The sequence below is a fragment of the Microcebus murinus genome, chromosome 5 (genome assembly GCF_040939455.1).
Source record: "Microcebus murinus isolate Inina chromosome 5, M.murinus_Inina_mat1.0, whole genome shotgun sequence".
Taxonomy (NCBI): Eukaryota; Metazoa; Chordata; class Mammalia; order Primates; family Cheirogaleidae; genus Microcebus; species Microcebus murinus.
This window is the reverse complement of record NC_134108.1, coordinates 112,489,304-112,513,323: the sequence shown is the minus strand read 5'-3', so window position 1 is coordinate 112,513,323 and position 24,020 is coordinate 112,489,304. Positions and strand designations below refer to the sequence as shown.

At 52.0% G+C, this 24,020-nt stretch overlaps 3 protein-coding genes and 1 non-coding gene across 6 annotated transcripts; 1 reads left to right on the top strand and 3 right to left on the bottom strand.

The window, feature by feature from the left end:
• Positions 1 to 554: 554 nt before the first annotated feature.
• On the top strand, positions 555 to 4,129 carry TUBB (tubulin beta class I). Its single transcript, XM_012736351.3, has 4 exons — positions 555 to 805; positions 2,122 to 2,230; positions 2,483 to 2,593; positions 2,903 to 4,129. The coding sequence occupies exons 1-4, from the start codon at positions 749 to 751 to the stop codon at positions 3,958 to 3,960; spliced, it is 1,335 nt and encodes a 444-aa protein (XP_012591805.1). The 5' UTR covers positions 555 to 748; the 3' UTR covers positions 3,961 to 4,129.
• FLOT1 (flotillin 1) lies at positions 2,902 to 19,844 on the bottom strand. Of its 3 annotated transcripts, XM_012736352.2 has the most exons (13): positions 19,686 to 19,844; positions 19,294 to 19,350; positions 18,947 to 19,022; positions 18,778 to 18,868; positions 18,403 to 18,546; positions 18,153 to 18,272; positions 17,962 to 18,057; positions 17,655 to 17,807; positions 9,755 to 9,936; positions 9,635 to 9,680; positions 9,394 to 9,531; positions 9,009 to 9,173; positions 2,902 to 7,816 (listed from the first exon to the last, which is right to left on the bottom strand). In XM_012736352.2, exons 2-13 carry the CDS (start codon positions 19,334 to 19,336, stop codon positions 7,787 to 7,789), a joined length of 1,284 nt encoding a protein of 427 aa, XP_012591806.1. In that variant the 5' UTR covers positions 19,337 to 19,350; positions 19,686 to 19,844; the 3' UTR covers positions 2,902 to 7,786. The 3 variants fall into 3 exon arrangements, with proteins under 3 accessions (XP_012591806.1, XP_012591807.1, XP_075859657.1); XM_012736353.2 differs by lacking the exon at positions 19,294 to 19,350 and having other exon boundaries at positions 19,686 to 19,843; XM_076003542.1 differs by lacking the exons at positions 18,778 to 18,868; positions 19,686 to 19,844 and having other exon boundaries at positions 19,294 to 19,349.
• On the bottom strand, positions 12,615 to 12,722 carry LOC142871223 (U6 spliceosomal RNA). The gene has a single exon (XR_012919485.1). It is a non-coding gene; the product is annotated as a U6 spliceosomal RNA (small nuclear RNA).
• Positions 19,845 to 20,233: 389 nt separating the features above from the next.
• IER3 (immediate early response 3) lies at positions 20,234 to 21,568 on the bottom strand. Its single transcript, XM_012736355.3, has 2 exons — positions 21,293 to 21,568; positions 20,234 to 21,177 (listed from the first exon to the last, which is right to left on the bottom strand). Exons 1-2 carry the CDS (start codon positions 21,500 to 21,502, stop codon positions 20,917 to 20,919), a joined length of 471 nt encoding a protein of 156 aa, XP_012591809.2. The 5' UTR covers positions 21,503 to 21,568; the 3' UTR covers positions 20,234 to 20,916.
• Positions 21,569 to 24,020: the final 2,452 nt, after the last annotated feature.

The window sequence follows — 24,020 nt, the reverse complement described above, 5'->3', positions numbered from 1 at the left end:
AGGCATGTGGGGGAGCAGCGGCCTACTAAAATTCATGCCTCGGGGTCACCAAGGGCCAGACTTTAGGTAGCAGAGCAGGGTGCCACACTTCTCCCCGGTTTTCGCTGAGCTAAGCAGTCTTGTCTTTCCGAGAGCTACCGCAGTCGGGAGCTTTCAGGGCGTGCCTACCCCGCCACCCAACTTTTGGAACCCCAGAGTTCCCAATTCCTTCCTGCATCCCCGAAAACTGCTCTCCTTTTCCACCAAAAACTCAGGCATGTTGGAAAGGAATTTTGCGCAAGGTCATTTTTTCATTTAAAAGACAAACCCACCAAATACAAGCCCAGGACCCACCCATCTGTCCCTTCATTTTGCAGCGTGGACAACAATGGAGGACTACAGCTCCCAAAGAGGACTGCGCCCGTCCCTGGCGCGGGGACCAATGGACGCCTGGTAGCAGCGCGACACCGACTAATCAGGGGCAGGCTCGACGCGGCTTTGTCTGCAGACCGCGCGGGGCGGTCCTCCCGCCTCCCGGTCCCGCGCACGCGCGCCCCGCCCGCCCGCCCGCCTTCCTCCCGCGCCTCCCGCTCCTTTCTCCCTCTCAGAGCCTTCCTGCCGCCGCGCGCGGACCTCGCTGCTCCAGCCTCCGGGGCGCGTCCCTTCCTTTCAGCCTGCCATCAGCAGAGAAGAAAAAAACTACATATATATTTTTTTGCTCCGTACATACTTTGAGGCCAGCAAAAAAAAATTAAAATAAATTTTAACCATGAGGGAAATCGTGCACATCCAGGCCGGGCAGTGTGGCAACCAGATCGGTGCCAAGGTAAGAATTTTTACCCTCTTCTTTTAGTAGTATTTCTTTCTGGGAGGAAAAGTCCAGATAAATTATGATAAATGGTTGTGGGGCATCTGCACTCTTACTCCTTAATCAAGCTTTGTCCCCTCCCAAGTTTTTCTTTAATACAGAAATAAATACACCATTGTAACTAGCATTTGCTTTTGGAAATGGGTATTCTTCTTGGCAGCACATTTTGGAGGAACTATTAAAAGCATCCTTCGGGGGCGGAAAGACGAGCATCTGTAAGATTTACTAAAAGGGAATTTTCTAACGGTCCGAGAACCGGGCGGGGACATGCGGAAACGGCCCGAGACAAAGCGAGCCGCGAGTTGCCCGGTTGCGTCGCGCACACCCTCGCGGGCTCGCCCGAGGGGCGCGGCCGGGCGGGCGGCCTGCCGCTTTCCCTGGAAGGGAGTGCGGGCTGTATTAATCTTGCTCCCTTTCTTTGCTCCTAGGAGAGGTCTTAGGGCGTGGACGGATTTGGAGAGAGAGAAAGGGCGTGCATTCTTTAATGAGTCTCCAGATTAAACAAATAGGGGGAGAAAGAATTTTGGAGAAGAAAAAGATCTGGCGAAGGAATAAAATTCTGGGGCCCAGGGGGATTTTTTGCGCGCGGTTACAGGGTAGCGGGGGAGGGGCGGGAGGAAGCGCGCGGCGACGTGGTAGCAGAAGGGCGGGCCCTGCGGGCGGGGCCGGGCGCGCGGCGACAGTGCGGGCCGCGGGGGCGCGCCGGCCCCGCCTCGCGCGCGTGCGCGCCGGCCCCGCCCTCGTGTGGGCGGTGGCGGGGAGGGGCGCCTGTCCCGGCGGGTCGCCCTCCCTCCGCCCTCGCGGCCCTGCGAGCGCCAGCCCTTCGTGGCTGCGCGCCTGCACAGTCCGCGGCCGGCGGCGCGCTGCGGCCCTGCCGCGGGGCGCGTGCCTGCGCAGGGCTGTGGCGGGGGCGCGCGCCTGCGCAGGGCTGTGGCGGGGGCGCGCTGCGGCCCTCCCGCGGGGCGCGTGCCTGCGCAGGGCTGTGGCGGGGGCGCGCGCCTGCGCAGGGCTGTGGCGGGGGCGCGCTGCGGCCCTCCCGCGGGGCGCGTGCCTGCGCAGGGCTGTGGCGGGGGCGCGCTGCGGCCCTGCCGCGGGGCGCGTGCCTGCGCAGGGCTGTGGCGGGGGCGCGCTGCGGCCCTCCCGCGGGGCACGTGCCTGCGCAGGGCTGTGGCCGGCGGGCGCCGGTCCTCCCAGCTCGCGCTGGAATGCAGTGGGCGGCGGGCCTAGTCGGCGGGGACTCGAGCTGTGGAGGGCTCATTGCTCTTCTCCGGCAGTTCTGGGAGGTGATCAGTGATGAGCACGGCATCGACCCCACCGGTACCTACCACGGGGACAGCGACCTGCAGCTGGACCGCATCTCCGTGTACTACAACGAAGCCACAGGTGAGGACGGGAGCCCGGCAAGTTTTCTCTCTCATTTCTCCGGGTTCTCTTTCCATCCTTGGGGACCCTTTATCCCTTTTGGATGAATGTGTCACCCTTTCTCCTTGGTGACCCACCATTGGGGCCAAGACTAACTCTTCTACCACGTGGTAGGGCCCGGAATGCCAAGCGTGGGCCCCCAGCTTTCCCCCAACCCCGATATATTTACCTTCCCCTCTGTCAGGTCTCACACCTCTACTTGATTCCGTGTAGGTGGCAAGTATGTTCCTCGTGCTATCCTGGTGGATCTCGAACCTGGGACCATGGACTCTGTTCGCTCGGGTCCTTTTGGCCAGATCTTCAGACCAGACAACTTTGTTTTTGGTGAGTTATATAGAGGACATTAGTGGACACCATCAGATTAAATTTATTTGGGAGCAAGAAGACAGCAGAAGTTAGATGGTTGTTGTACTGGAGAGCTTGTGCAGAGCTGCCGCATGCACTCGCTGATGGAGGGCAGAGGTAGTTACTGCCTTAGCTGGTAAAGTATGGGGAGGTGGGAGGAGAAAGAAGAAGGTGAAGGAGAAAAAAAGATACAACCGAGGGAATTATTCCGAAGGTTGAAAGGTATAAACCTCATGTATGTTCCACACTCTACTAATTAATTAAATTTTTCTCCTTACACCATATCAGGTCAGTCAGGGGCAGGCAACAACTGGGCCAAGGGCCACTACACAGAAGGGGCGGAGCTGGTGGACTCGGTCCTGGACGTGGTACGGAAGGAGGCGGAGAGCTGCGACTGCCTGCAGGGCTTCCAGCTGACCCACTCGCTGGGTGGGGGCACAGGCTCTGGAATGGGCACCCTGCTCATCAGCAAGATCCGAGAAGAGTATCCTGACCGCATCATGAATACCTTCAGTGTGGTGCCCTCCCCCAAAGTGTCTGACACCGTGGTGGAGCCCTACAACGCCACCCTCTCCGTCCATCAGTTGGTAGAGAACACTGATGAGACCTACTGCATTGACAACGAGGCCCTTTACGACATCTGCTTCCGCACCCTCAAGCTGACCACGCCGACTTATGGGGACCTGAACCATCTTGTCTCAGCTACCATGAGTGGTGTCACCACCTGCCTCCGCTTCCCTGGCCAGCTCAATGCTGACCTCCGAAAGCTGGCAGTCAACATGGTGCCCTTCCCACGACTCCACTTCTTCATGCCTGGCTTTGCCCCTCTCACTAGCCGTGGAAGCCAGCAGTATCGGGCTCTCACTGTGCCCGAACTCACTCAGCAGGTCTTCGATGCCAAGAACATGATGGCTGCCTGTGACCCCCGCCATGGCCGGTACCTCACTGTGGCTGCTGTCTTCCGTGGACGGATGTCCATGAAGGAGGTGGACGAGCAGATGCTCAACGTGCAGAACAAGAACAGCAGCTACTTCGTGGAGTGGATCCCCAACAATGTCAAGACGGCTGTCTGTGACATCCCGCCGCGTGGCCTCAAGATGGCAGTCACCTTCATTGGCAACAGCACGGCCATTCAGGAGCTGTTCAAGCGCATCTCAGAGCAGTTCACAGCCATGTTCCGCCGGAAGGCCTTCCTGCACTGGTACACGGGCGAGGGCATGGACGAGATGGAGTTCACCGAGGCCGAGAGCAACATGAACGACCTCGTCTCTGAGTATCAGCAGTACCAGGATGCCACCGCGGAAGAGGAGGAGGATTTCGGTGAGGAGGCTGAAGAGGAGGCCTAAGGCCCAGCCTCCATCACCTCAGGCTTCCAGCCCCCTTAGCTTTCTTCCTCAACTACCCCTGTCCTCTCCCTCGGAATTGGTGTTTGCTGCCTCTTTTTTTCTTCTTTGGGGGGGGTCTAGAACAGTGCCTGGCACATGGTAGGCGCTCAATAAATACTTGTTTGTTGAATGTCTCCTCTCTCTTTCCACTCTGGGAAACCTATATATCTGCCTTTCTGGGTAACCCTGTATTTCCTTCTGGTGCCCTATCCTCCCATCTGTCCAGTTAATATGTCCCTTTGTTTTTAAAATAATTCTAAGAAGCTGGGTCTCATCCAGTTGCCATTTAGAATCAACTGGGTGCTGAAAACCCAGATGACGACCACCCTAAGCTCAAGTAGTAAGGTGGGGTGGGGTGGGGGCAGAGGTCACTATGAGGAAGGGATGGGATTTTCCATTCTAGAACAGTTTTGGAGAGGGAAATCTAGGCTTTAGGTCAACTTCTAGGTATTTGCATATTCTATCTCTCAGCTTCAAGGGAGGTGTTAGCAGTGTTATCTCCATTTTCAATATCTCTCCAAGCTCTGCCCTTTGGCGGGTTCTGCCCCACCTTGTGGGGTAGAGGTGCTCCCCTCTCCACCTCACTCATACATTGGGTTCCTTCCCTTCCCTTGAGAAAGGGGATCAGGAGGGGAGAGAGACCAGCCTTGGTCCCTAAACCTCTAGAAATGCCCTCCCTATCCCTACCTTTTCTTACCAACAAAAAAGTAGTAACATCCCTGGCTTGTGTGGAAAGGTGTATAATGAGTCATTCCCCAGAGAGGGTACAGGACACCCTCTTTTTTGAAATTTCATCTCTTTTCTCTTGCTTTTTTCTCTCTCTACCCTTGGTTTTGTCATATCCTACACTTCAGATTTCTATTTTGTGTTGAACTTGCTACTTTTTTTCATATTGAAAAGATGACAATGCCCCAAGAGCCAAAAATAAATGGGAATTGAAAAAAGTTACAAGACGTGTGCTTATTTAGGGAAGGATTGTGGTGGAGACATGGGACTTAAATTCAGTTATGCTGTGCTCTCCTGAAATAGACAATCGTATCACAATAAATGCCCTCTGTCACCACTGGTTCTGCATCCAGGGAGTCCACCAACAGGATATTTGGGGGAAAAATTCTACTGAACAAGTACACTTTTTTTTGTCATTTCTAAACAATATAGAATAACTTACTAGATTACTTACAATAACCAATTTTTTGAGACAGTCTCACTGTGTTGCCTGGGCTAGAGTGCCGATGTGGCATCAGCCTACCTCACAGCAACCTCAAATTCCTGGGCTCAAGCAATCCTGCCTCAGCCTCCTGAGTAGCTGGGACTACAGGCATGCGCCACCATGCCCGGCTAATTTTTTCTATTTTTGGTTGTTTGGCTAATTTCTTTCTATTATAGAAGAGATGGGGTCTCACTCTTGCTCAGGCTGGTCTTGAACTCCTGAGCTCAAACAATCCTGCCTTGGCCTCCCAGAGTGCTAGGATTACAGGTGTGAGCGACCACACCTGGCTCTTATCTTTAACCACACCTGGCTCTTATCTTTAATCTCTTACTCAGACCACCACCACTAGTATCAGTCAGTCTTTTTTTTTTTTTTGAGACAGAGTCTTGCTTTGTTGCCCAGGCTAGAGTGCATGCCATAGCATCAGCCTAGCTCACAGCAACCTCAAACTCCTGGGCTCAAGCAATCCTGCTGCCTCAGCCTCCCAAGTAGCTGAGACTACAGGCATGTGCCACCATGCCCGGCTAATTTTTTCTATATATTTTTAGTTGGCCAATTTCTTTCTGTTTATAGTAGAGACAGGGTCTCATTCTTGCTCAGGCTGGTTTTGAACTCCTGACCTCAAGCAATCCACCCGCCTCGGCCTCCCAAAGTGCTAGGACTACAGGCGTGAGCCACCTAGTCAGTCTTAATAACTGGGAAAGTATAGGCCAAGACACAGGATCTAGGTATGGGAAGTGGAAATGGAGATGAATGAGAATGCATAATTGGTTCCTAGACAGGCATCAGCATCCCCTGGGAACTTGTAAAAATGCAAGTTTTCAGTCCCATCCAGATGTACTGAGCCAGAAATGGGCCCTAGCAGTCTGTTTTAGCAGTGCTCCAGGAGAGTCACATGAATGTGCACAGTGGAAAACTATTTTTTTTTTTTGAGACAGAGTCTCACTTTGTTGCCCAGGCTAGAGTGAGTGCCGTGGCATCAGCCTAGCTCATCCTGCCTCAGCCTCCTGAGTAGCTGGGACTACAGGCATGCGCCACCATGCCTGGCTAATTTTTTCTATATATATTAGTTGGCCAATTAATTTCTTTCTATTTATAGTAGAGACGGGGTCTCGCTCTTGCTCAGGCTGGTTTCAAACTCCTGACCTCAAGCAATCCGCCCGCCTTGGCCTCCCAGAGTGCTAGGATTACAGGCGTGAGCCACCGCACCTGGCACACAGTGGAAAACTATTGTACCATTTCCAACGTACAGCTACCTCATGTCTCATTCCAAAATAATCATCTAATACTTCATGCTTCTCTAACAGCACAAATAAGTCAAAACAAAGCTGCCTTGGAAACAATAATTTATTTCCTTTAGCCATATTTTCAGTAATTCTAGGGACTGTTATCCTCAATGTTTCTTCTATTGTAGCATGCTTTTCTGACTATAACCAACTTTTTTGGGAAAAATACCTCTACGATTTTTTCATTTTGAGACAGTCTTGCTCTGTCACCCAGGCTAGAGTGCAGTGGCATGATCATAGCTCACTGCAACCTCAAACTCCTGGGCTCAAGTGATTCTCCTGCCTCAGCCTCCTGAGTAGCTGGGATGATACGCACACGCCACCATGCCTGGCTAATTTTTCTATTTTTTGTAGACATGGGGTCTCGCTTTTGCTCAGGCTGGTCTCAAACTCCTGAGCTCAAGCAATCCTCCTGCCTCAGCCTCCCAGAGTGCTGGGATTACAGGTGTCAGCCCACTGTGTCCAGTCCTCTACAATTCTTCACAGTGTATAGTTTCCTTTTCTCCCATTCTAGAAAGCCTATTGTAGTCAAGGGAGCAAGCTACACTCTAGTGTTCATTTTTTTTTTTTTTTTTTTTGAGACAGAGTCTTGCTTTGTTGCCTAGGCTAGAGTGAGTGCCGTGGTGTCAGACTAGCTCACAGCAACCTCAAACTCCTGGGCTCAAGCGATCCTTCTGCCTCAGCCTCCCGAGTAGCTGGGACTACAGGCATGCGCCACCATGCCCGGCTCATTTTTTCTATATATATTAGTTGGCCAATTAATTTCTTTCTATTTATAGTAGAGACAGGGTCTCATTCTTGCTCAGGCTGGTTTCGAACTCCTGACCTTGAGCAATCTGCCCGCCTCGGCCTCCCAGAGAACTAGTGTTCATTTTTAATTTGGTTCTGTTTTATTAAGTAATTATTCATTAAGTATTAGTACTTACAGTAATTTATTTGGCAGGTAAAGTTGAGAACCTCCAGACCATCCCTCAGTCTCGGTCAGAAAAGAAGTCTAGACAATGGGCTCAGACAGTAATTTAATTAGGAAGTTAAGTAAGTTGGGATGGGGTGGGGTGGGTCATCCGAAGGCTGACATGGGACCCCTGGCACTGACAGTCATGGTAGTGTGGGGTCAGGAAGAGGAGCAACCCCTCCAAGGCAAGGCACGGACTATCTGGCAAGGAGAGATGAGGAGTGGAACTCCACTGTCAAAGGACATGCTCAGGGAGGCCAGGTGGGGTACATGCAAAACAGGGGGACCATTCAGGCACCTAAGCCATGGGGCTGGGCATCGGCAAGGCCTGAGCGCTCAGGCTGTTCGCAAAGGCTTGTGGTTCACCTGTCAAAGAGACAACAGTGGATACACTTGGTAACTAGGTACCTTCAGGCCTTCCAGGCCCCCCATTTGGACTAATGGGCTGTATGGAAGACATGCATGTCCAGGAGTCTTCTTTCTGGTGCCCTACCTCAGTCCATTTCCCCAAGAAAATGCATCAGGATCCATGAATAGTAAATCACTGAGAGGGTAGAGGAGGCCAGAACCTGCTTGCAGTCTTTCCATAGCTCTGAATCTCTCATTGCAGGCCTCAAGGAAGCTCCCAGGATCCCAACTTAAAGGTTATTGGTATGATCCACTCCCCCCCACCCCACATAGACAGGGTCTTGCTCTGTTACCCAGGCTGGAGTACAATGGCACAATCATAGTTCACTGCACCCTTGAACGCCTAGGCTCAAGAGCTCCACCTACCTCAGCCTCTGCATAGCTGACACTACCAGTACACACTACCACACCTGGCTCATTATTTTTAGAGATAGGGTTTCACTATGTTGAACTCCTAGCTCCAAGTGGTCCTCCTGCCTCAGCCTCCCAAAGTGCTGGGATTATAGGTGAGAGCCACCTCACCCAGCCTGATCCACTGCTTTTATTTATATATGTATTTAACACACACATAATGCTTACTATGTTTAAGGCACCGTTCTAAATACTCTGCAAATATTTACTCAATCGCCTTAACAATTCAACAAGGTAGTTTCTATGATTAACCCAATTTTAAGGTGAGGAAACAGGTATAGAGAGGTTGATAACTGTCCAAGGTCACAGCTAATGGGCACTGGAGCCAGGATTCACAACAAAACAGTGGTTCCAGAGCCTGCTCTCTGGCCTCTACCGGAGGCACCAAAAAAAGCAGTGCTATGCCTTAGAATTGTCACCAGGCTGCCACTAGTCCCCTGTACTAGTGGGGTGATCACAAGCACAGGCTCCAGAGACAGTTGGCCTGGGTTCGAAGTCCAGCTGAATGAGTTGGAAGTTCAGCTTCTTTAATTGTAAAATACTACATACCCTAAGGGTAGTCTAATTTAAAACAATTCACTTATGCAGAAGCTTAGCACTGTGCCTGGCACCTAGAAAGTGATTAATAAATGTCAGCAACCCTCAGGCCTGGGTGCTAGTCCAGTGCTAGGCCCACTGCACCACAAAACACAGCAACCCAGCAATTCTGCTTCCCAGTCACCACCCCAGAGATCCTCACCTGGGAGATGCTGACACCTGTGAGTCTCTCCACGCTCTCTGGCAGGTGGCTTAGGATGTCCAGTACTTCCCCAGTCACTTTGGCCGCCCCTACGGCCCCACCTCCGCTGGACACCAGTGTGATCTTATTGGCTGAGGTCAAGGGACCACTGATCTCCTCTGCCACCTGGTAGGTGAGAGATGCCCACTCAGTGCCCTTGACCTGAACACACCTCTCATGAAACAGCTTACTTGGGGTCTAAGATCCTTATCCTGCTGATCACCATCTCTCCCTTAGGTCACTGGCTAATAATTCCCCTCTGTAACTTATGGTCCCCTCATCTCATTTCACTCCCCCCTGCAGCCTCTGGTCTGGGCCTCTCCTGGTGCCCACACATCCTCCAGACCTGGGGCAGCTTCTCCAGCAGCATGTCCAGCTGGGCCGCCTCCTGGTACAGCTGGAACGCTTCTGCCTTCTTGGCCATCTGCTCAGCCTCGGCCCGGGCTCGGGCCCCTATGGCAAAGGCCTCCGCTTCTCCACGCATCTGAAGAGGGTTACCGGGTACTTGTCGTGGGGTTGATGGGAGCAAGAACAAGAAACCCTAACTCAAGCAGCGACCCGCACTCTGCCCACGCCTCCCAACTCACCCGCACAGACTCAGCCTCGGCCTCGGCCTGCATAATCAGCTGGGACCTGGGGACAGAAGGAAGTAGAGGGAGGAGCCCGGGAAAAGCCCAGCCTGGGCCGGGGCAAGGGAGGGCGCTTACCTCTCGGCCTCGGCTAGGCGCTCCAGCTGGTAGCGCTCGGCTTCCGCGGGCTTGCGCACGCGGGCCTCCAGCTCCCTCTCCCGCCGGGCGGCCTCCTGCTCCTGCACCGCCACCTGCTGGGCTCGCTCCACCACCTGCACCTGCACGCGCTGCTCCTCGATCTGCTGCTTGGTCTTGGCCACCTGGGTGGAGGGCGCTCAGAGTCACAGCTGAAGCGCAAGCGCCCGCTCAGAGTCACAGCTGAAGCACAAGCGCCCGGAGAGACAGAGAAGCTGGGGCTCCCGGGGACATGGACACAGGAGGGGCTCCGGGTCTGCTCGGCCAGCCTGGAGGAGCCCCTTTCCTGCGGGCGGCTGGCGCTCCGCTCCTCAGAGCCAACGTCAGCGTTAGGGATGTTGCTAAGGAGGCCCGGCTCAAAGTTGGATAGGGCTGGGACTTGGGCCCTGCTCTCCCTCGGGCCGGGAGAAATGTCCCGCTCATGAGCCCCAACTTAATCTGTTTTCCCACCTGTGTCTCCCACTAGACTATAACACTTTGAGGGCCCTGAACACACGGTGGCCACCGTCATCGTCTTCTACCTCCACTGTCTCTCTCAAATCCATCCACTCTCCATCATTGCTACCATAATCTTAGTGAAAGCCACAATCAGTTCTAGCTGTTACTACTGCAATAGCTAACTGACTTTGGGGGCTTTTTTTTGAGGGGGGGTGATCTTTTTCATTTTTATCTCTTGTATATAGTACAGATTCAAAAGAAAAAAGTAGGCAGGGCAAGGTGGCTCATGTCTGTAATCCTAGCACTCTGGGAGGCCAAGGCAGGTGGATTGCTCAAGGTCAGGAATTCGAAACCAGCCTGAGCAAGAGCAAGACCCCGTCTCTACTAAAAACAGAAAGAAATTAATTGGCAACTAATATATATAGAAAAAATTAGCCGGGCATGGTGGCGCATGCCTGTAGTCCCAGCCACTCGGGAGGCTGAGGCAGGAGGATCGCTTGAGTCCAGCAGTTGGAGGTTGCTGTGAGCTAGGCTGACGACACGGCACTCTAACCCAGGCAAGAGAGTGAGACTCTGTCTCGAAAAAAGAAAAACAGTGGGAGTTAAGGCTTCTTTCTACTTCTTTCCCCAAACCATCTGGGTCCCCTTCCCACAAGCAGCCACTGTGACCAGCTTCTCATGTACCCTTCCAGGGGTACTCTAAACACCCACAGGAACATGTGTACATAAAGAATTCCTCTTATTTAAGCAAACTTCATTTTCTTATTCCTTGTAGCATACAGGGATCGGAAAGCTCTTGTCAAGATGTTGGTGAGGAGAGGTACCTGGCGCGGAGCACACTTCCTACCTGTCCCATTACTTAGGCCCAGCCACACGCCATCAGCCCTGCAGGTCTCGTCAGCACAACTGACGGCCCCCTGCCCTCTACTGTTCACTCCAGAGACATGCGTGGCTCTAGACACAGCACTCTGTGCTGTCTCTGACCCTAAATTTTCAAACCTGTTCAAACTGGCCGGACTAGCTACCCTCCATGCCAGTGTGCACAATCAACTCTGCCCTCTCCTGTGTCCTCTCGCCAACTGCTTCTGTCTGTCTGTCTCTGGCTTTCTCTTTCTTCGGTGAAACTCAACCTCCAGTAGCTTCCTGAGAAAGAGTATGAAACGGGTTTTTTTTTTTTGCCTTTTCTAAGGTTTTTATTCTATCCTTCTATTTAAATGACAATTATGTTGAGTACACACTGCTATGTTAGAATTTTTTATTTTTTTATTTTTTTTTTGAGACAGAGTCTCACTTTGTTGCCCAGGCTAGAGTGAGTGCCGTGGCGTCAGCCTCGCTCACAGCAACCTCAAACTCCTGGGTTCAAGCAATCCTGCTGCCTCAGCCTCCCGAGTAGCTGAGACTACAGGCATGCGCCACTATGCCCAGCTAATTTTTTTTCTATATATATTAGTTGGCCAATTAATTTTCTTTCTATTTATAGTAGAGACGGGGTGTCACTCTTGCTCAGGCTGGTTTCGAACTCCTGACCATGAGCAATCCGCCCGCCTTGGCCTCCTAGAGTGCTAGGATTACAGGCGTGAGCCACCGCGCCCGGCCAATGTTAGAATTTTTCATCAGAATTTTGAAGATATTGCTTCATGGGCTTCTAGACTCTTAAGAAATCTGAAGTCATTTTGATGCCTGACCCTTTGAGATCTGTTCTTTCTCTCTGGAACATTTTAGATTTTTTTTGTCCTCAGTGTTCTGAAATTTCCCACTGATGTATTTTTTTTTTTTTTTTTGAGACAGAGTCTCGCTTTGTTGCCCAGGCTAGAGTGAGTACCCTGGCGTCAGCCTAGCTCACAGTAACCTCAAACTCCCGGGCTCAAGTGATCCTCCTGGCTCAGCCTCCCCAGTAGCTGGGACTACAGGCATGCACCACCATGCCCGGCTAATTTTTTCTATACATATTAATTGGCCAATTAATTTCTTTCTATTTATAGTAGAGACGGGGTCTCGCTCTTGCTCAGGCTGGTTTTGAACTCCTGACCTTGAGCAATCTGCCCGCCTCCGCCTCCCAGAGTGCTAGGATTACAGGCGTGAGCCACTGATGTGTTTTAATATCTACATTTTTCATTCATCGTGTTGGGCACTTGGTGAATCATTTCAATCTACAACTCGTCCTTTAGAGCGAATTATCTCATTGGTGACTTCCTCCCATTTTTTTGGTTCTGTTGGATCTCCTGGACTGGCCACTGATCATTTTAGCTTTTCTAATTTTTCCATCTGTTTTGTTATTGTTGTTGTTACATTTTCTGGGAAGTTTATTAGAATTTCTCTTCCAATGTGATTTTTCATTCATTTTTGTCATCTTACTAATTTTTTTTTAAATATGGAGCACTTCATGAATTTGGATGTCACCCCTGTGCAGTGCAGGGGCCATGCTAATCTTCTCTGCATTGTTCCAATTTTAGTATATGTGCTACCAAAGCAAACATCATCTTGTTAATGCCTTTTTTCGTTCTTTTGTTCTATGTTCTGATTTCCTGAAAGTGAACTCTTCTCTTGTCTGAGAATATTAATTTTTTTTTAAAGTTTTCTTCGAGGCCGGGTGTGGTGGCTCACACCTGTAATCCTAGCACTCTGGGAGGCCGAGGTGGGTAGATTGCTCAAGGTTAGGAGTTCAAAACCAGCCTGAGCAAGAGTGAGACCCCCGTCTCTACTAAAAATAGAAAGAAATGAATTGGTCAACCAAAAATATATAGAAAAAATTGGCCGGGCATGGTGGTGCATGCCTGTAGTCCCAGCTACTTGGGAGGCTAAGGCAGAAGGATCGCCTGAGCCCAGGAGTTGAGGTTGCTGTGAGCTAGGCTGATGGCATGAAACTCTAGCCCAGGAAACAGAGTGAGACTCTGTCTCAAAAAAAAAGTTTTCTTCTCCCTACCCAGTATGTATCCTTCAAATTGCTTTGCTCTGTTTCATTTTGGTCTTGGTCTTCCATGTTAGAGAATTCCCATTTATCAGGTAATCCTCTGTTGTCTGCTCATAGTGAAGAAGGTCTAAAACACTGAAGGAAGCCCTGAGTGTGTGGGTGAGGCTTGTTGACTTTGCACTTCACTCTAGGGTAACTTGGACAGGCCGCATACAGAGGAACCTCTGATTCAGGATCTGTAAGTCTTTCCTTTTGGATTGGTCATGTTCCCTAGGGCAGTCTTTTGATCTTTTATGGAAGATAGAGGTTCTGGGATTGAGGGGGTTGGGGTTGGCTGTCAGCACTTAGCATTCAGGAGACTTATGGTTGCCTCATGACCCTGTTACCGGCAAACAACCCTGGCCCTCGCCTGTGCCAGGCCAGCTCTGTCACATCCTCTGATTTATTCTCTTCAGATAATAAGCCTGCAGACACCTGCTGGGGCTGGGGAGAAACCATTACCCAGAGGCAGGGAGCCATCGCTTTCCGGCCTTTTGGCTAAGATCAAGTGCAGAGGCAGGGAGCCAGAGCAGGGCTGTAACTGGGAAAGCACTTTTCACCAGTCCCCCTTATTTTACAAGTCTACAAAGCTCCAAAGCCTCAGATCATTCCATGGTTTCTTCCCTTGCAGGCTTTAAGCTCAGCTGCCCAGATCTGCTTAGTCAATTATCACTGACTTCCAGCTTCTAGAATGATGCTGTGGTTTCTGTTCCCATATTCTTCATCTTTAGCTCTTTAAAAACATCCCTAGGTGGTTTCAGAGAAGTTTTAAGAGAGAGTACAATTAGGTACATTTATTTGATCCATCATCTCCATAAGTTAGAAAAAGAGTCTAACTTATCTCTTGCTTCCTCTCTTCTGACACTCCATTCTCCACAATGCGACCGGACTGGTCCTCATAAAATTGCAAATTAGACTAAAGTACCTCCCTGCTTTAAGTTTTCCAGTAGCTTTTTTTTTTTTTTCTTTTTTAAAAATTAGAAACAGGGTCTGTTACCCAGGCTGGAGTGCAGTGGCATCATCATAGCTTACTGCAACCTGGAACTCCTGGGCTCAGGCGGTCCTCCCATCTTAGCATCCAGAGTAGCTGGTACTACAGGCGTGTGCCACCACGCCCAGCTAATTTTTTAAATTTTTTTTTTAGAGACAGGGTCTCACTATGTTGCCCAGACTGGTCTTGAACTCCTGGGCTCAAGTGATCCTCCTGGCTCAGCCTGCTGAGTAGCTGGGATTACAAGCCACTGTACCTGGCCCAATAGCTTTCCATTGTGCTTTGAATTCTCTTCTAAGTCTCCACTGTGGTCACCCAAACCCTTTATGATCTGGCCCTGAATGCCTTCCCCTTCTCACAGCACACAGGCCACCCCTGATCAAAACCTCCTTTCTGTTCCTGAGACAGGCCAAATTCTTTCCACCTCAGGGTCTTTGTACTTGCTGGTCTCCCTACACCAGGTGTCCTCAAACTACGGCCCTCAGGCCACATGCTACCCACCTAGCACATTTATCCGGCCTCCGGGTGTTTTTGCTGCCGCTGCCTGTCCTGCTTAGCAGCCAACTCGTCCCGGGCCCACAGTGCCCACTCTCCAACGATCTGAGGGACAGTGAACTGGCCCCCTGTTTAAAAAGTTTGAGGACCCCTGCCCTACACAGCCACTAGCTACATAAGACTATCTAAACAGTGCTGGCTTATAATGCTCTTGGCCCTCACCACTTCACACTGCTTGCTCCTTCCCATCTTCAGGCTTGGTTTGAAACACCACTTCCCCATGGAGGCTTTCTCTAACCACCCCAACCTACAGCAACGTCCCGCTATTTCCACATCTCCCTGTTTGTTTTCTTTATAGCACTTAAATAGGATAATTATTGCCTGCGAAGGTCATTTACTTGCTTATTAGCTGTTTCCTGTGTTATAATGTAAGTTCCATGAGGGCAGGAATCTTTTCTGTGGCATTCACACTTATATTCTCACCCCCAAAATGATGTCTGGCACACAGTAAGCACTTAATAGATCTTCGCTGAATGAACACTTATTTCCTGAGCACTAGCACAGTGCCTGGCACAAACCAAGAAACCGATAAAGGCTAAATGAACAGAGGCCAGGCACGGTGGCTCACACTTGTAATCCTAGCACTTTGGGAGGCTGAGGCCGGAGGATCACTTGAGGCCAGGAGTTTGAGGCTGCAGTGAGCTAGGCTGACACCACTGCACTAGAGGGCAACAGAGCAAGACCCTGTCTCAAAAAAAAAAGGTGAACAGCCCAATCCCTGATTTGCAAACAAGGAAGCCCATGTTTATAAGGTTAAGAACCTTATCCATAGCATTGCTGCAAGCTAGTGGTTTCCATTATGTTAATGCTTTTCAAATCCGAATTCCAATGTGCACACAAATCACCTAGGACTTCACCTAGGGATTTTGTTAAAATGTAGGTTGTGATTCATTTGGTCTGGGCCAGAGCCTACAGTTTTGTATTTCTAACAAGCTTCTCAGCAGCAGCTCCTGCTGCTGCCAGGTGGACCACACTTTTGAGTAGCAAAGCTCTATGCCACACTCAACCTGTCAAGCCACCCTGGAATTTAGCATCACAACTAAAGATGTTTTGTACCTTCACTGCACTTTCAACTCTTGGCTAAAACAAAATTCATGATATTCCTATCATTCGGGTAAAAGGTCTCAAAGTATAGTTGATTCTTGTTATTCATGGCAGTTCTGTTCTATAAAGTAGCGATGAACATTGAATCAGCTAATACTTATTTTCTTCCTAAAGGAAGTACAGGGTTAGGTTCCTGTGAGCCCCTGGTCAAAACATTTTCATCAACCAATCAATATATAACCTTGTTTTATATGTGTTTCTGTTTAAAGATACCTTATACAACATATATTGTTGATTCATTAACACTGAACTCACAGTTAACAGCGCTAAAAACTCAAGCCTGAATGAAACTTAACTAACAGATATATTTTTCTCCATGAGGCACATCACAGCCTTTTTGTGCCAAGGGACACCAGACAGTACTTCAGTACTATACTTAGGAGCCATTTTAAACAGTGAAATCACCAAAAAAGGCACTAAAATGCAAAAAAAAGTGGTAGTAAATGTACTATGAAAATGACACTGTTGGCCGGGCGTGGTGGCTCACGCCTGTAATCCTAGCACTCCGGGAGGCCGAGGTGGGCGGATTGCTCAAGGTCAGGAATTGGAAACCAGCCTGAGCAAGAGTGAGACCCGTCTCTACTATAAATAGAAAGAAATTAATTGGCAACTAATATATATAGAAAAAACTAGCCGGGCATGGTGGCACATGCCTGTAGTCCCAGCTACTCGGGAGGCTGAGGCAGCAGGATTGCTTGAGCCCAGGAGTTTGAGGTTGCTGTGAGCTAGGCTGACGCCATGGCACTCACTATAGCCTAGGCAACAAAGTGAGACTCTGTCTCAAAAAAAAAAAAAAAAAAAAAAAGACACTGTTTACAGCTGAGAGCTGAAACTAGAAGGCAAAGCATCTCCTTGTTTGACCTCACCTGGGAACCATACATCAGGCGACTCACACTTTTCACCCTGTGCGTGTCCACAAATGGTCATAAAAGTGCTATGAGAACTGATTTGGGGGTTACCAATACCTGTTAGTAAATAGGCAAATTCTCAAATACAGAATCCATGAATAAAGAGGATCAACGGTACCTCCTTGCAACACCAAGGGCTGCACACGTCTCCCTTTGCAGGATTCAGTGCCCACGTCCGTATTTTCCTTCCTCACACCCTTCTTCGATCACCAGGGCTCCTGCTAGCCACTGTGGGGGGTGCCCTTTTGCAAATTAGAAAAAGGTACCCCTTCTTCTGCACATATGAAGACCCAAACCAGAACGTACCACTTGGCGAGTGGGGGATGGGCCAGATCTTAGCTCTAGTCCACTCTTTCAGCCAAGTACCTTGCGCAGGGCACAACTTGCTCCCAAAGTATGACCAGCCCTATCCTTTCTTGGATTTTTCTTTGCTTTTCAGCTGAAACTTTTTTTCCCCTACAGACGGTCTAACTCGGTTGTCCAGCCTGGAGTGCATGATCATAGTTCATTGTAACCCCAAATTCCTGAGCTCAAGAGAGCCTCCCACTTCAGCCTCCTGAGCAGCTAGGACTACAGGCATGCACCACCATGCCCGGCTAATTTTTTTAGTTTTTGTAGAGACAGGGTCTCATCTCACTATGTTGCCCAGGCTGGTCTTGAACTCCTGGACTCAATCTGTCCTCCTGCCTTGGCCTCCCATAGTGCTGGGATTACAGGCATGAGCCACTGTGGCTGAAACATTTGGGTCTTTTAAATCTCTCCTCACTGGGGCAGAAATGGAGAGCCAGGATAAGGCCAAAGTTAGAATGTGAGAACGGTGGCTTGAGATGGAGAGCTGAGAGGAGCGGGGTGGGGCAAAGGACAGCCTGGCCATCTGCCCAGGCTGGTGGTTCTGACCTGAAGCTGATAGGCCAGGTCAGCCTGTGCTCGGCGGGTGTTGACCTCGATGTCATATGCAGCCTTCTTCAGCTCGTAATCCCTCTGTGCCTTGGCCATCTCGATTTCACTCAGGTACTGAGCAGACACCTTTTCCTGCTTGGCTTTAGCCTCCTACCCACGCAGAGATCAGGTAGGAAGCACCAAAGCGGGGAGAGGAAGGCCACAGTCAGAGCTTGCTCTATTTCCCCTGCCTAGCCAGCCTCTACAGCCCCTGTGCAGTGGCGGCCTCCTCTCCCCACCCCCACCAAGCCACTGTGTCTCTCACCCTGATCCCAGCGTCTCGCTTGGCCTCTGCTTCCCCAATCCGAGCATCTTTCTGGACTTGAGCTGTTCGAGCCTTCCCCAAAGAGTGCAAATAGTCCTGTGGGAGAGGTGCAGAGATCAGAGTCCTCAGGAGGGTCTGAGCTGTGGGAGCAAGGAAGCAGGAAGCAGGAGGGATCAACTGCCTAGTTTTACCTGGTCATCGTGAATGTCCTTCAGGGTGTAGCTGACCACACTGATGCCCATGTTGACCAGGTCTGAGGAGGCCACTTTGAAAACTTGTTCTGAGAATTTCTGCCTGTCCTTATAGATCTCCTATGATAACAGGATGGTAGGAAGAAGGAACTTGAGGTCTCAGATCCACTGTCTCTCACAGACTAGCTTGGTCCTTAGGTTCCCCTCATCCTGGCATCCCTTCCAGGTTTTTCTGTGCCCCCAGGCCCACCTCCACAGTCATGTGGGCCATGATAGCCCTCTGGTGGCCTTCCAGTGTCTCCAGTGCAATATGGGCAATCTCGGCCTCCGTCTTCCCCAGGAACATCTGGCAGGCGGCCGCCAACATCTCCTTGTTCTGGCCTTGGATTTTTACCTGTAGCCAGAGTGGAGGTAGGGCGGTGTGGTGGAGGTCCCATGAAACCAGCGAAGCAGCAGGAGAGAAAGGAGGAATCAAGTGACTGGAGGGTGCCTAGAGAAGGCAGGACTAGTGGAGAAATCTCTCTGCAGGCAGGGATTGAGAAGGTCATGGTCAGAGGATGTCTTAATGCCTGGCAGAGAAGGTGATGGGGAGTGGACTTTTGGGGAAAGGCTCTGAGAGCCTCACCTGGGCAATGCCAGTGACTGAGATGGGGACCCCATGGCGAGTGTAAACCTTTTCACTCTTGACATTGAGGGTCAGTGTGTTGAGAGAGATCCTAAGGGAAAAAGAAGGGACAGATAGTAAGAAAAAGAGAAAACTGAGGCTCCCCCTCCCTGGTTCTCTTCCCACCTACCTCTGGATTTGCTGAATGCAGGGCAGGACAAAGACACGTCCTCCAGCCACCATGACTGGGGGGCTGCGGCAGAAACCTGCAAGGTGAAGGGCAGTGAGCAGCCCTGGTGGATCCGGCACGTGGAAGACTGGGGAACTGGGGGCTGGGAAGAACCCACAGCAGAGAACTGGGAGCTGGAGGGGTAGCAGTCTGGGTCTTGGCAGGGTGGTGGCTGGGACTCCCAGGTGGGTGGCTTGCGGCCACCAGGGGTAGAAGCTTGGCGCTGAGGAGCTGAAGGGAGAGGAAGGAGCAGAGGCCAGATTCACGGGGGATTTGGGGTCCCTGGCTGGGAAGAGAACAATACTTACCGGAGACCACCATGGCCTCATTCGGGCCACAGGTAAAAAACATGGCTCGAGCTGGAGCTGGAGGAGGAGGAGGAGGAGGAGAGAAAGCCCTTGCGGATGGGGAAGGGCCTACGGCGTCCACAGGCGCGAACCCTTGCCCTTTCCCGTTAGGTTGCCGGTCTGCAGCTGCCGCGGCCCAGTCCCTCCGCACCCAAGGGCCCGCTAAAGCTGTTCGCCGTGAAATCCCGAAGAGCCCCCGCCGGCCCGCGGTCGACCCCTCCCCTCGCCGCGTCTCGCCTCAGCGCAGACGGTGCCCCCTTTATCTGATAAAGCTCCAGGCTCGGAGGCCGCAGCTCCTTCCCCAGCCTCGCGTCCCTGCGCAGCCGCAGGCTCCATCTCCCTGCCCCACTCACCTTCCCGGGCGCGGGCGGCGGCGGGCCGGGGTCTCGGGAAGGGCGGGGGTGCGCAGGGACTGGGAGCCGAGCAGGGGCGGCTCGCGGACCAGCCTTCCCGGAAGCTGGGCGGGTGCCCGAGCCCCCTGCGCGGCCGCACCCCGCAGCTGCGGAGACCCGCCCCGCCCCGCCTCCTTCCCCGCCGCCCCGCCTCCTTCCCCGCAGGCCCCGCTCGGGCGGGCGGCAGCCCCGGGTGCAGGGCGAGCCAGGGCGCAGCCCGCTCCCCCGCCGCCGCCCTTCCTGAGCGGGGGTGTCGCGCAGGCCGCTCCGCGCTCCGCCCCCGGGCGCGGGACGTGACCTCCGCGGGCCTGGCACCCGGGCCGAGGGAGATTGCCACATTTCGGGTTCGCCGCGGCGTAACTAACCCGGAAAACCGCAGACCGGGCAGTGCACTACGGCTTCCGGCAGGCGGGCGCTGGGTCCCGTGACCCTGGAAAGGGGCTCCGTGCCCGGAGGAGCGCGGGCTGGGGGCTGGGCCGCCGCTTGCAAAGACACACTCAAATGACTGCTGACAGTAAATCGAGTTTATTTGTGTTCACAGAACATACTGGGGGACCCACGCAGCCGCCCCGTGACAGCCCACCAACCCCCAACCCGGCAGCCGTCCCTTAGGGGCGACTTTGAGGAGGTCGAAGGCCAAGGCCGTACTCCCACGTGTCGCAGAAGCCTCACACGGTAGACCCACGGAGCTGAGCTGCTGGAGGCCCCTAAACTACGACCCGCCACCAGCCTGGACTCCCAGCCCAGGCGTCCTCCCCTACCCCCCGTTCCCCTCCCGCGCAGCCTCAATTGCAGGCGCTCCGCCTCCACCAATCCGCGAGAGCTCAGTCAATACCAAGAGATTTGCAGTTACAGCAGGGGGAACATCTCGCACCCTTGCATAAGTTAAAATAAATATTACGTACATCCTCCATCACCCAGGAGGACAGACATAAATACATATAAATATTAATTAGGAGCAATGAGAAATAAATTAACGACGCCCTCCTTCCCACTCGGCCTTCGCTGCGCCGGGTCTGCGCCCGTCACGGCGAGCCGCGGTCTCGCTCCAGGCACCGGCTGGCGTCTCCACTGTAGTGTCCTGAGTTTGAGTTGCCTCTGAAGTCCCAGTTTGGGATACGCTGTCGCGCACCAGGTACGCCTGGTGATTCTTTGGTTTTTCGGATTCTTCTGGGGTTGTGCGGAGTCAGGGTTAGAAGGCGGCCGGGTGTTGATGGAGAAAAGTGCTGAGGTCCAGGGCGTAGTCCGAAGGCTCTGAGGTCAGGTTAAGGGGCTCAAGGACCGGGGGCGCAGATGCGGGCGTCGGAGACGCGGCGCTGGGGGCGTCCTCCGGGGCCAGGGACGCCGGCACACCTTCTTCAGCCGTCAGGATCTGGCAGAAGATGATGGCGAGCAGCAGGAAGAGGAGCCTTCTGGCAGGGTTCGGTTCCTCGACTGGCACCTGTCGCCGAACCTAAGGGGAGAATAACAGGAGACCGGTCAGGTCAGGCCCCGGAGTCCGGTCGTTCCCCCGCGGCGCCAGGGCTGCTTGTGCTCCGCCTCCAGCTGCTCGCTTCGGCGACACTCACCACTCGAGGGTAGAGGACCCTACGGCTGCGTTTCCGGTGCCCGCGAGAGGCGCTGGGGCGCGCGGCGGGGGCCGCTGCGGGTTCCGGGAGAGGGTCGAAGGTGAAGATCTCAGGACCGGAGCCCCGCCGGGGTCCCGGGCTGGTGGAGGGGACCGGGGTCGGGGCCCGCAGGACGGTCATGGTGGGCAGGGAGCTGCGAGAGCGACACATGGCGCGACGAGCAGAGCGTCTGGCGGAGAGCGGCCCGGCACCGGCAGAGCTAGTTAAGGGTGCCAGAGACTTGGGCGGGCTCTCCCAACGCCGCCGCCCACAGCTGGGGGTGGCATTTGGCAGGAGCCCGCTGGAAATTCCGACGTTTAAACAAAGGGAGGGGCGGAGCCTTGGCCTGCGCAACTCTACGCTCAACTGCACGCTGTGAGTGAGTCGGGAGTGGGGGTGGGTGAGATCCGGGCCCACAGACACATGTTGAGCCATGTGGCGGCTGGAGAGGGCCCACGACAGTTTGGTTTAGCGGATGGTTCAGCCACAGGCTCCCCAACAGGCCCCATCGCTGGGGAGGGTGGAGGGCTTACTTAAGGATATCTGGCCACCCTGCTACAATGCTGACCCAGCAAGGTCGAGGAACCAAACACATTCATGCACTTGTAGGTATGCATAGAAAACATCCCAAGAAAGAAGTCATTACAGAAATAGTCAAGAAGACTAAGAGAAATGAGCACACTAGCACACACAGACACAACTGTGCCTGCCTTAGCTCAGGTGAAAACACACACATCTGCATATAACACAACATACCCACACACATGCACACACATGCAACACAGCAAAGGAGCAAAGACTGCATAAGGACAACCCAGCAAAGCCACTCAGGTGTGTGCAGAAATATTTGCATAAAGGCTGGTGCAGAGGACCACAAAATACGAAGGCAAGAGGTTAGCAGCCATCCAGATTTGCCCTTTGTTGTATGGATCAAATAACAAAATTTATGAGAAGAACATTTTAAATTATGAGACATTGTACAAATGTTGTGGTAATGGTAATTACTCAACTTAGAATTGACATATTTCTATAATTGCCTCAAAGAAAGCTGCTTATGGGCACAGAATTTAACGTCTTTTGAACACTCACCTGCGCCTGCTGATGGTGCAGTCGTGAGTACTGAGGTTAATTTCCGTGTGTGTGCTGTGTGAAGGGTGAGCCAATTATAGCAGACACTGCAGCCTTGGGGGCTTTTACCTTCTAGCATGGGGAGGGGACCATGACCAGGAGAACTGGTTTTTGGTTTTTTTTTTTTTTCTTTCTTTCTTTGCCCTCAAACAATCAGGCAGAACCTGGAGGACTTTCTTGAGGGTCCTAAGAAAACTAAAGTGCAAGTAGGGCTGGGCTTGTAATCCTAGCACTTTAGGAGGCTGAGGCTATAGGATTGCTTGAGGTCGGGAGTTGGTTACAGTGAGCTACGATCACTCCATTGTACTCTAGCCTAGGTGACAGAGGGAGACCCTGTCTCAAAAAAAGAGAAAGAGGCCAGGCATGGTGGCTCATGTCTGTAATCCCAGCACTCTGGGAGGTTGAGGTGGGAGGATCACTCAAGGTCAGGAATTTGAGACCAGCCTGAGCAAGAGTGAGACACCCCGTCTATACTAAAAATAGAAAGAAATTAGCTAGCAAACTAAAAATATATAGAAAAAATTGGCCGGGCATGGTGGGGCATGCCTGTAGTCCCAGCTATTCGAGAGGCTGAGGCAGGAGGATCGCTTGAGCCCAGGAGTTTGAGGTTGCTGTGAGCTAGGCTGACGCCACAGCACTCTAGCCCAGGCAACAGAGACTGTCTCAAAAAAAAAAAAAAAAAAAAAAAAGAAAGAAAGAAAGAAAAAAGGGAGGAAGGAAGGAAGGAGAGAGAAAGAAAGGAAGAAAGATAAAAAAGAAAGAAAACTAAAGACCACAAGTTAAGGGGGACCCAAAAGAGCTAATGTTCACATCTGTCTAATCAATCAGGGACAGCTTCATGGAAGAGTGGTATTTGAGATGACCTCGAATAGTAGATGGGACATGACAAATTCAGATGTGGAGGATGACTGTAAGAATGGAATCAGCAAAGGCCTTGAGCTGGAAAAGTACAGGATGTGTTTGGGGAATCACAAGAAAAACAATGTCAGAGTAAGTTTCCTGTAAGGGAGGAGTGGGAAGTAAGTATGGCTAGGAGAGTTGGGCAGAGTGGGGGAGCTCAGTGGCCAGGCCTGGAGCCTCCTTTGACTCTAAGACCATGAAGCTTGTGGGTTGCAGGATGAGATAAAAGGAGAAAAATTCAAGCCAGAAACTGACTGGGACAAGGAGTATTCTCTGGATGGGAAGAGACTGAGGAAAAGGACAGGAGGTTATTGGAAGGGCCCAGGTAGGAGGTGACAACAGTCTGAGAAAATGGCCATAAGCCACATTCCTAGCATGAGATCACTGGAATTTGGCAATGAGATGGATATCACTGGGGAGGGGAGCATGGAGAAAGGAGAGTTGCTGACAGCAAGAGGATGGAAAGATCAGAGATGACTCCAGGGATTTTTTTTTTTTTTTTTTTTTGAGACAGAGTCTCACTTTGTTGCCTAGGCTAGAGTGAGTGCCATGGCGTCAGCCTCGCTCACAGCAACCTCAAACTCCTGGGCTCAAGCGATCCTCCTGCCTCAGCCTCCCGAGTATCTGGGACTACAGGCATGCACCACCATGCCCGGCTAAT

Excerpts from the sequence above, each read along its gene's own strand:
- FLOT1 (XM_012736352.2), bottom strand. The coding sequence starts at position 19,336 with ATGTTTTTTACCTGTGGCCCGAATGAGGCCATGGTGGTCTCCG. Across the intron at positions 18,273-18,402 it reads TGGCCCACATGACTGTGGAG|GAGATCTATAAGGACAGGCA; the intron begins GTGGGCCTGGGG and ends CTGTTATCATAG. Across the intron at positions 9,681-9,754 it reads CGCCTAGCCGAGGCCGAGAG|GTCCCAGCTGATTATGCAGG; the intron begins GTAAGCGCCCTC and ends TTCTGTCCCCAG.
- TUBB (XM_012736351.3), top strand. The coding sequence starts at position 749 with ATGAGGGAAATCGTGCACATCCAGGCCGGGCAGTGTGGCAACCAGATC. Across the intron at positions 806-2,121 it reads GCAACCAGATCGGTGCCAAG|TTCTGGGAGGTGATCAGTGA; the intron begins GTAAGAATTTTT and ends CTTCTCCGGCAG. Across the intron at positions 2,594-2,902 it reads ACCAGACAACTTTGTTTTTG|GTCAGTCAGGGGCAGGCAAC; the intron begins GTGAGTTATATA and ends ACACCATATCAG.
- IER3 (XM_012736355.3), bottom strand. The coding sequence starts at position 21,502 with ATGTGTCGCTCTCGCAGCTCCCTGCCCACCATGACCGTCCTGCGGGCC. Across the intron at positions 21,178-21,292 it reads GGGTCCTCTACCCTCGAGTG|GTTCGGCGACAGGTGCCAGT; the intron begins GTGAGTGTCGCC and ends TTCTCCCCTTAG.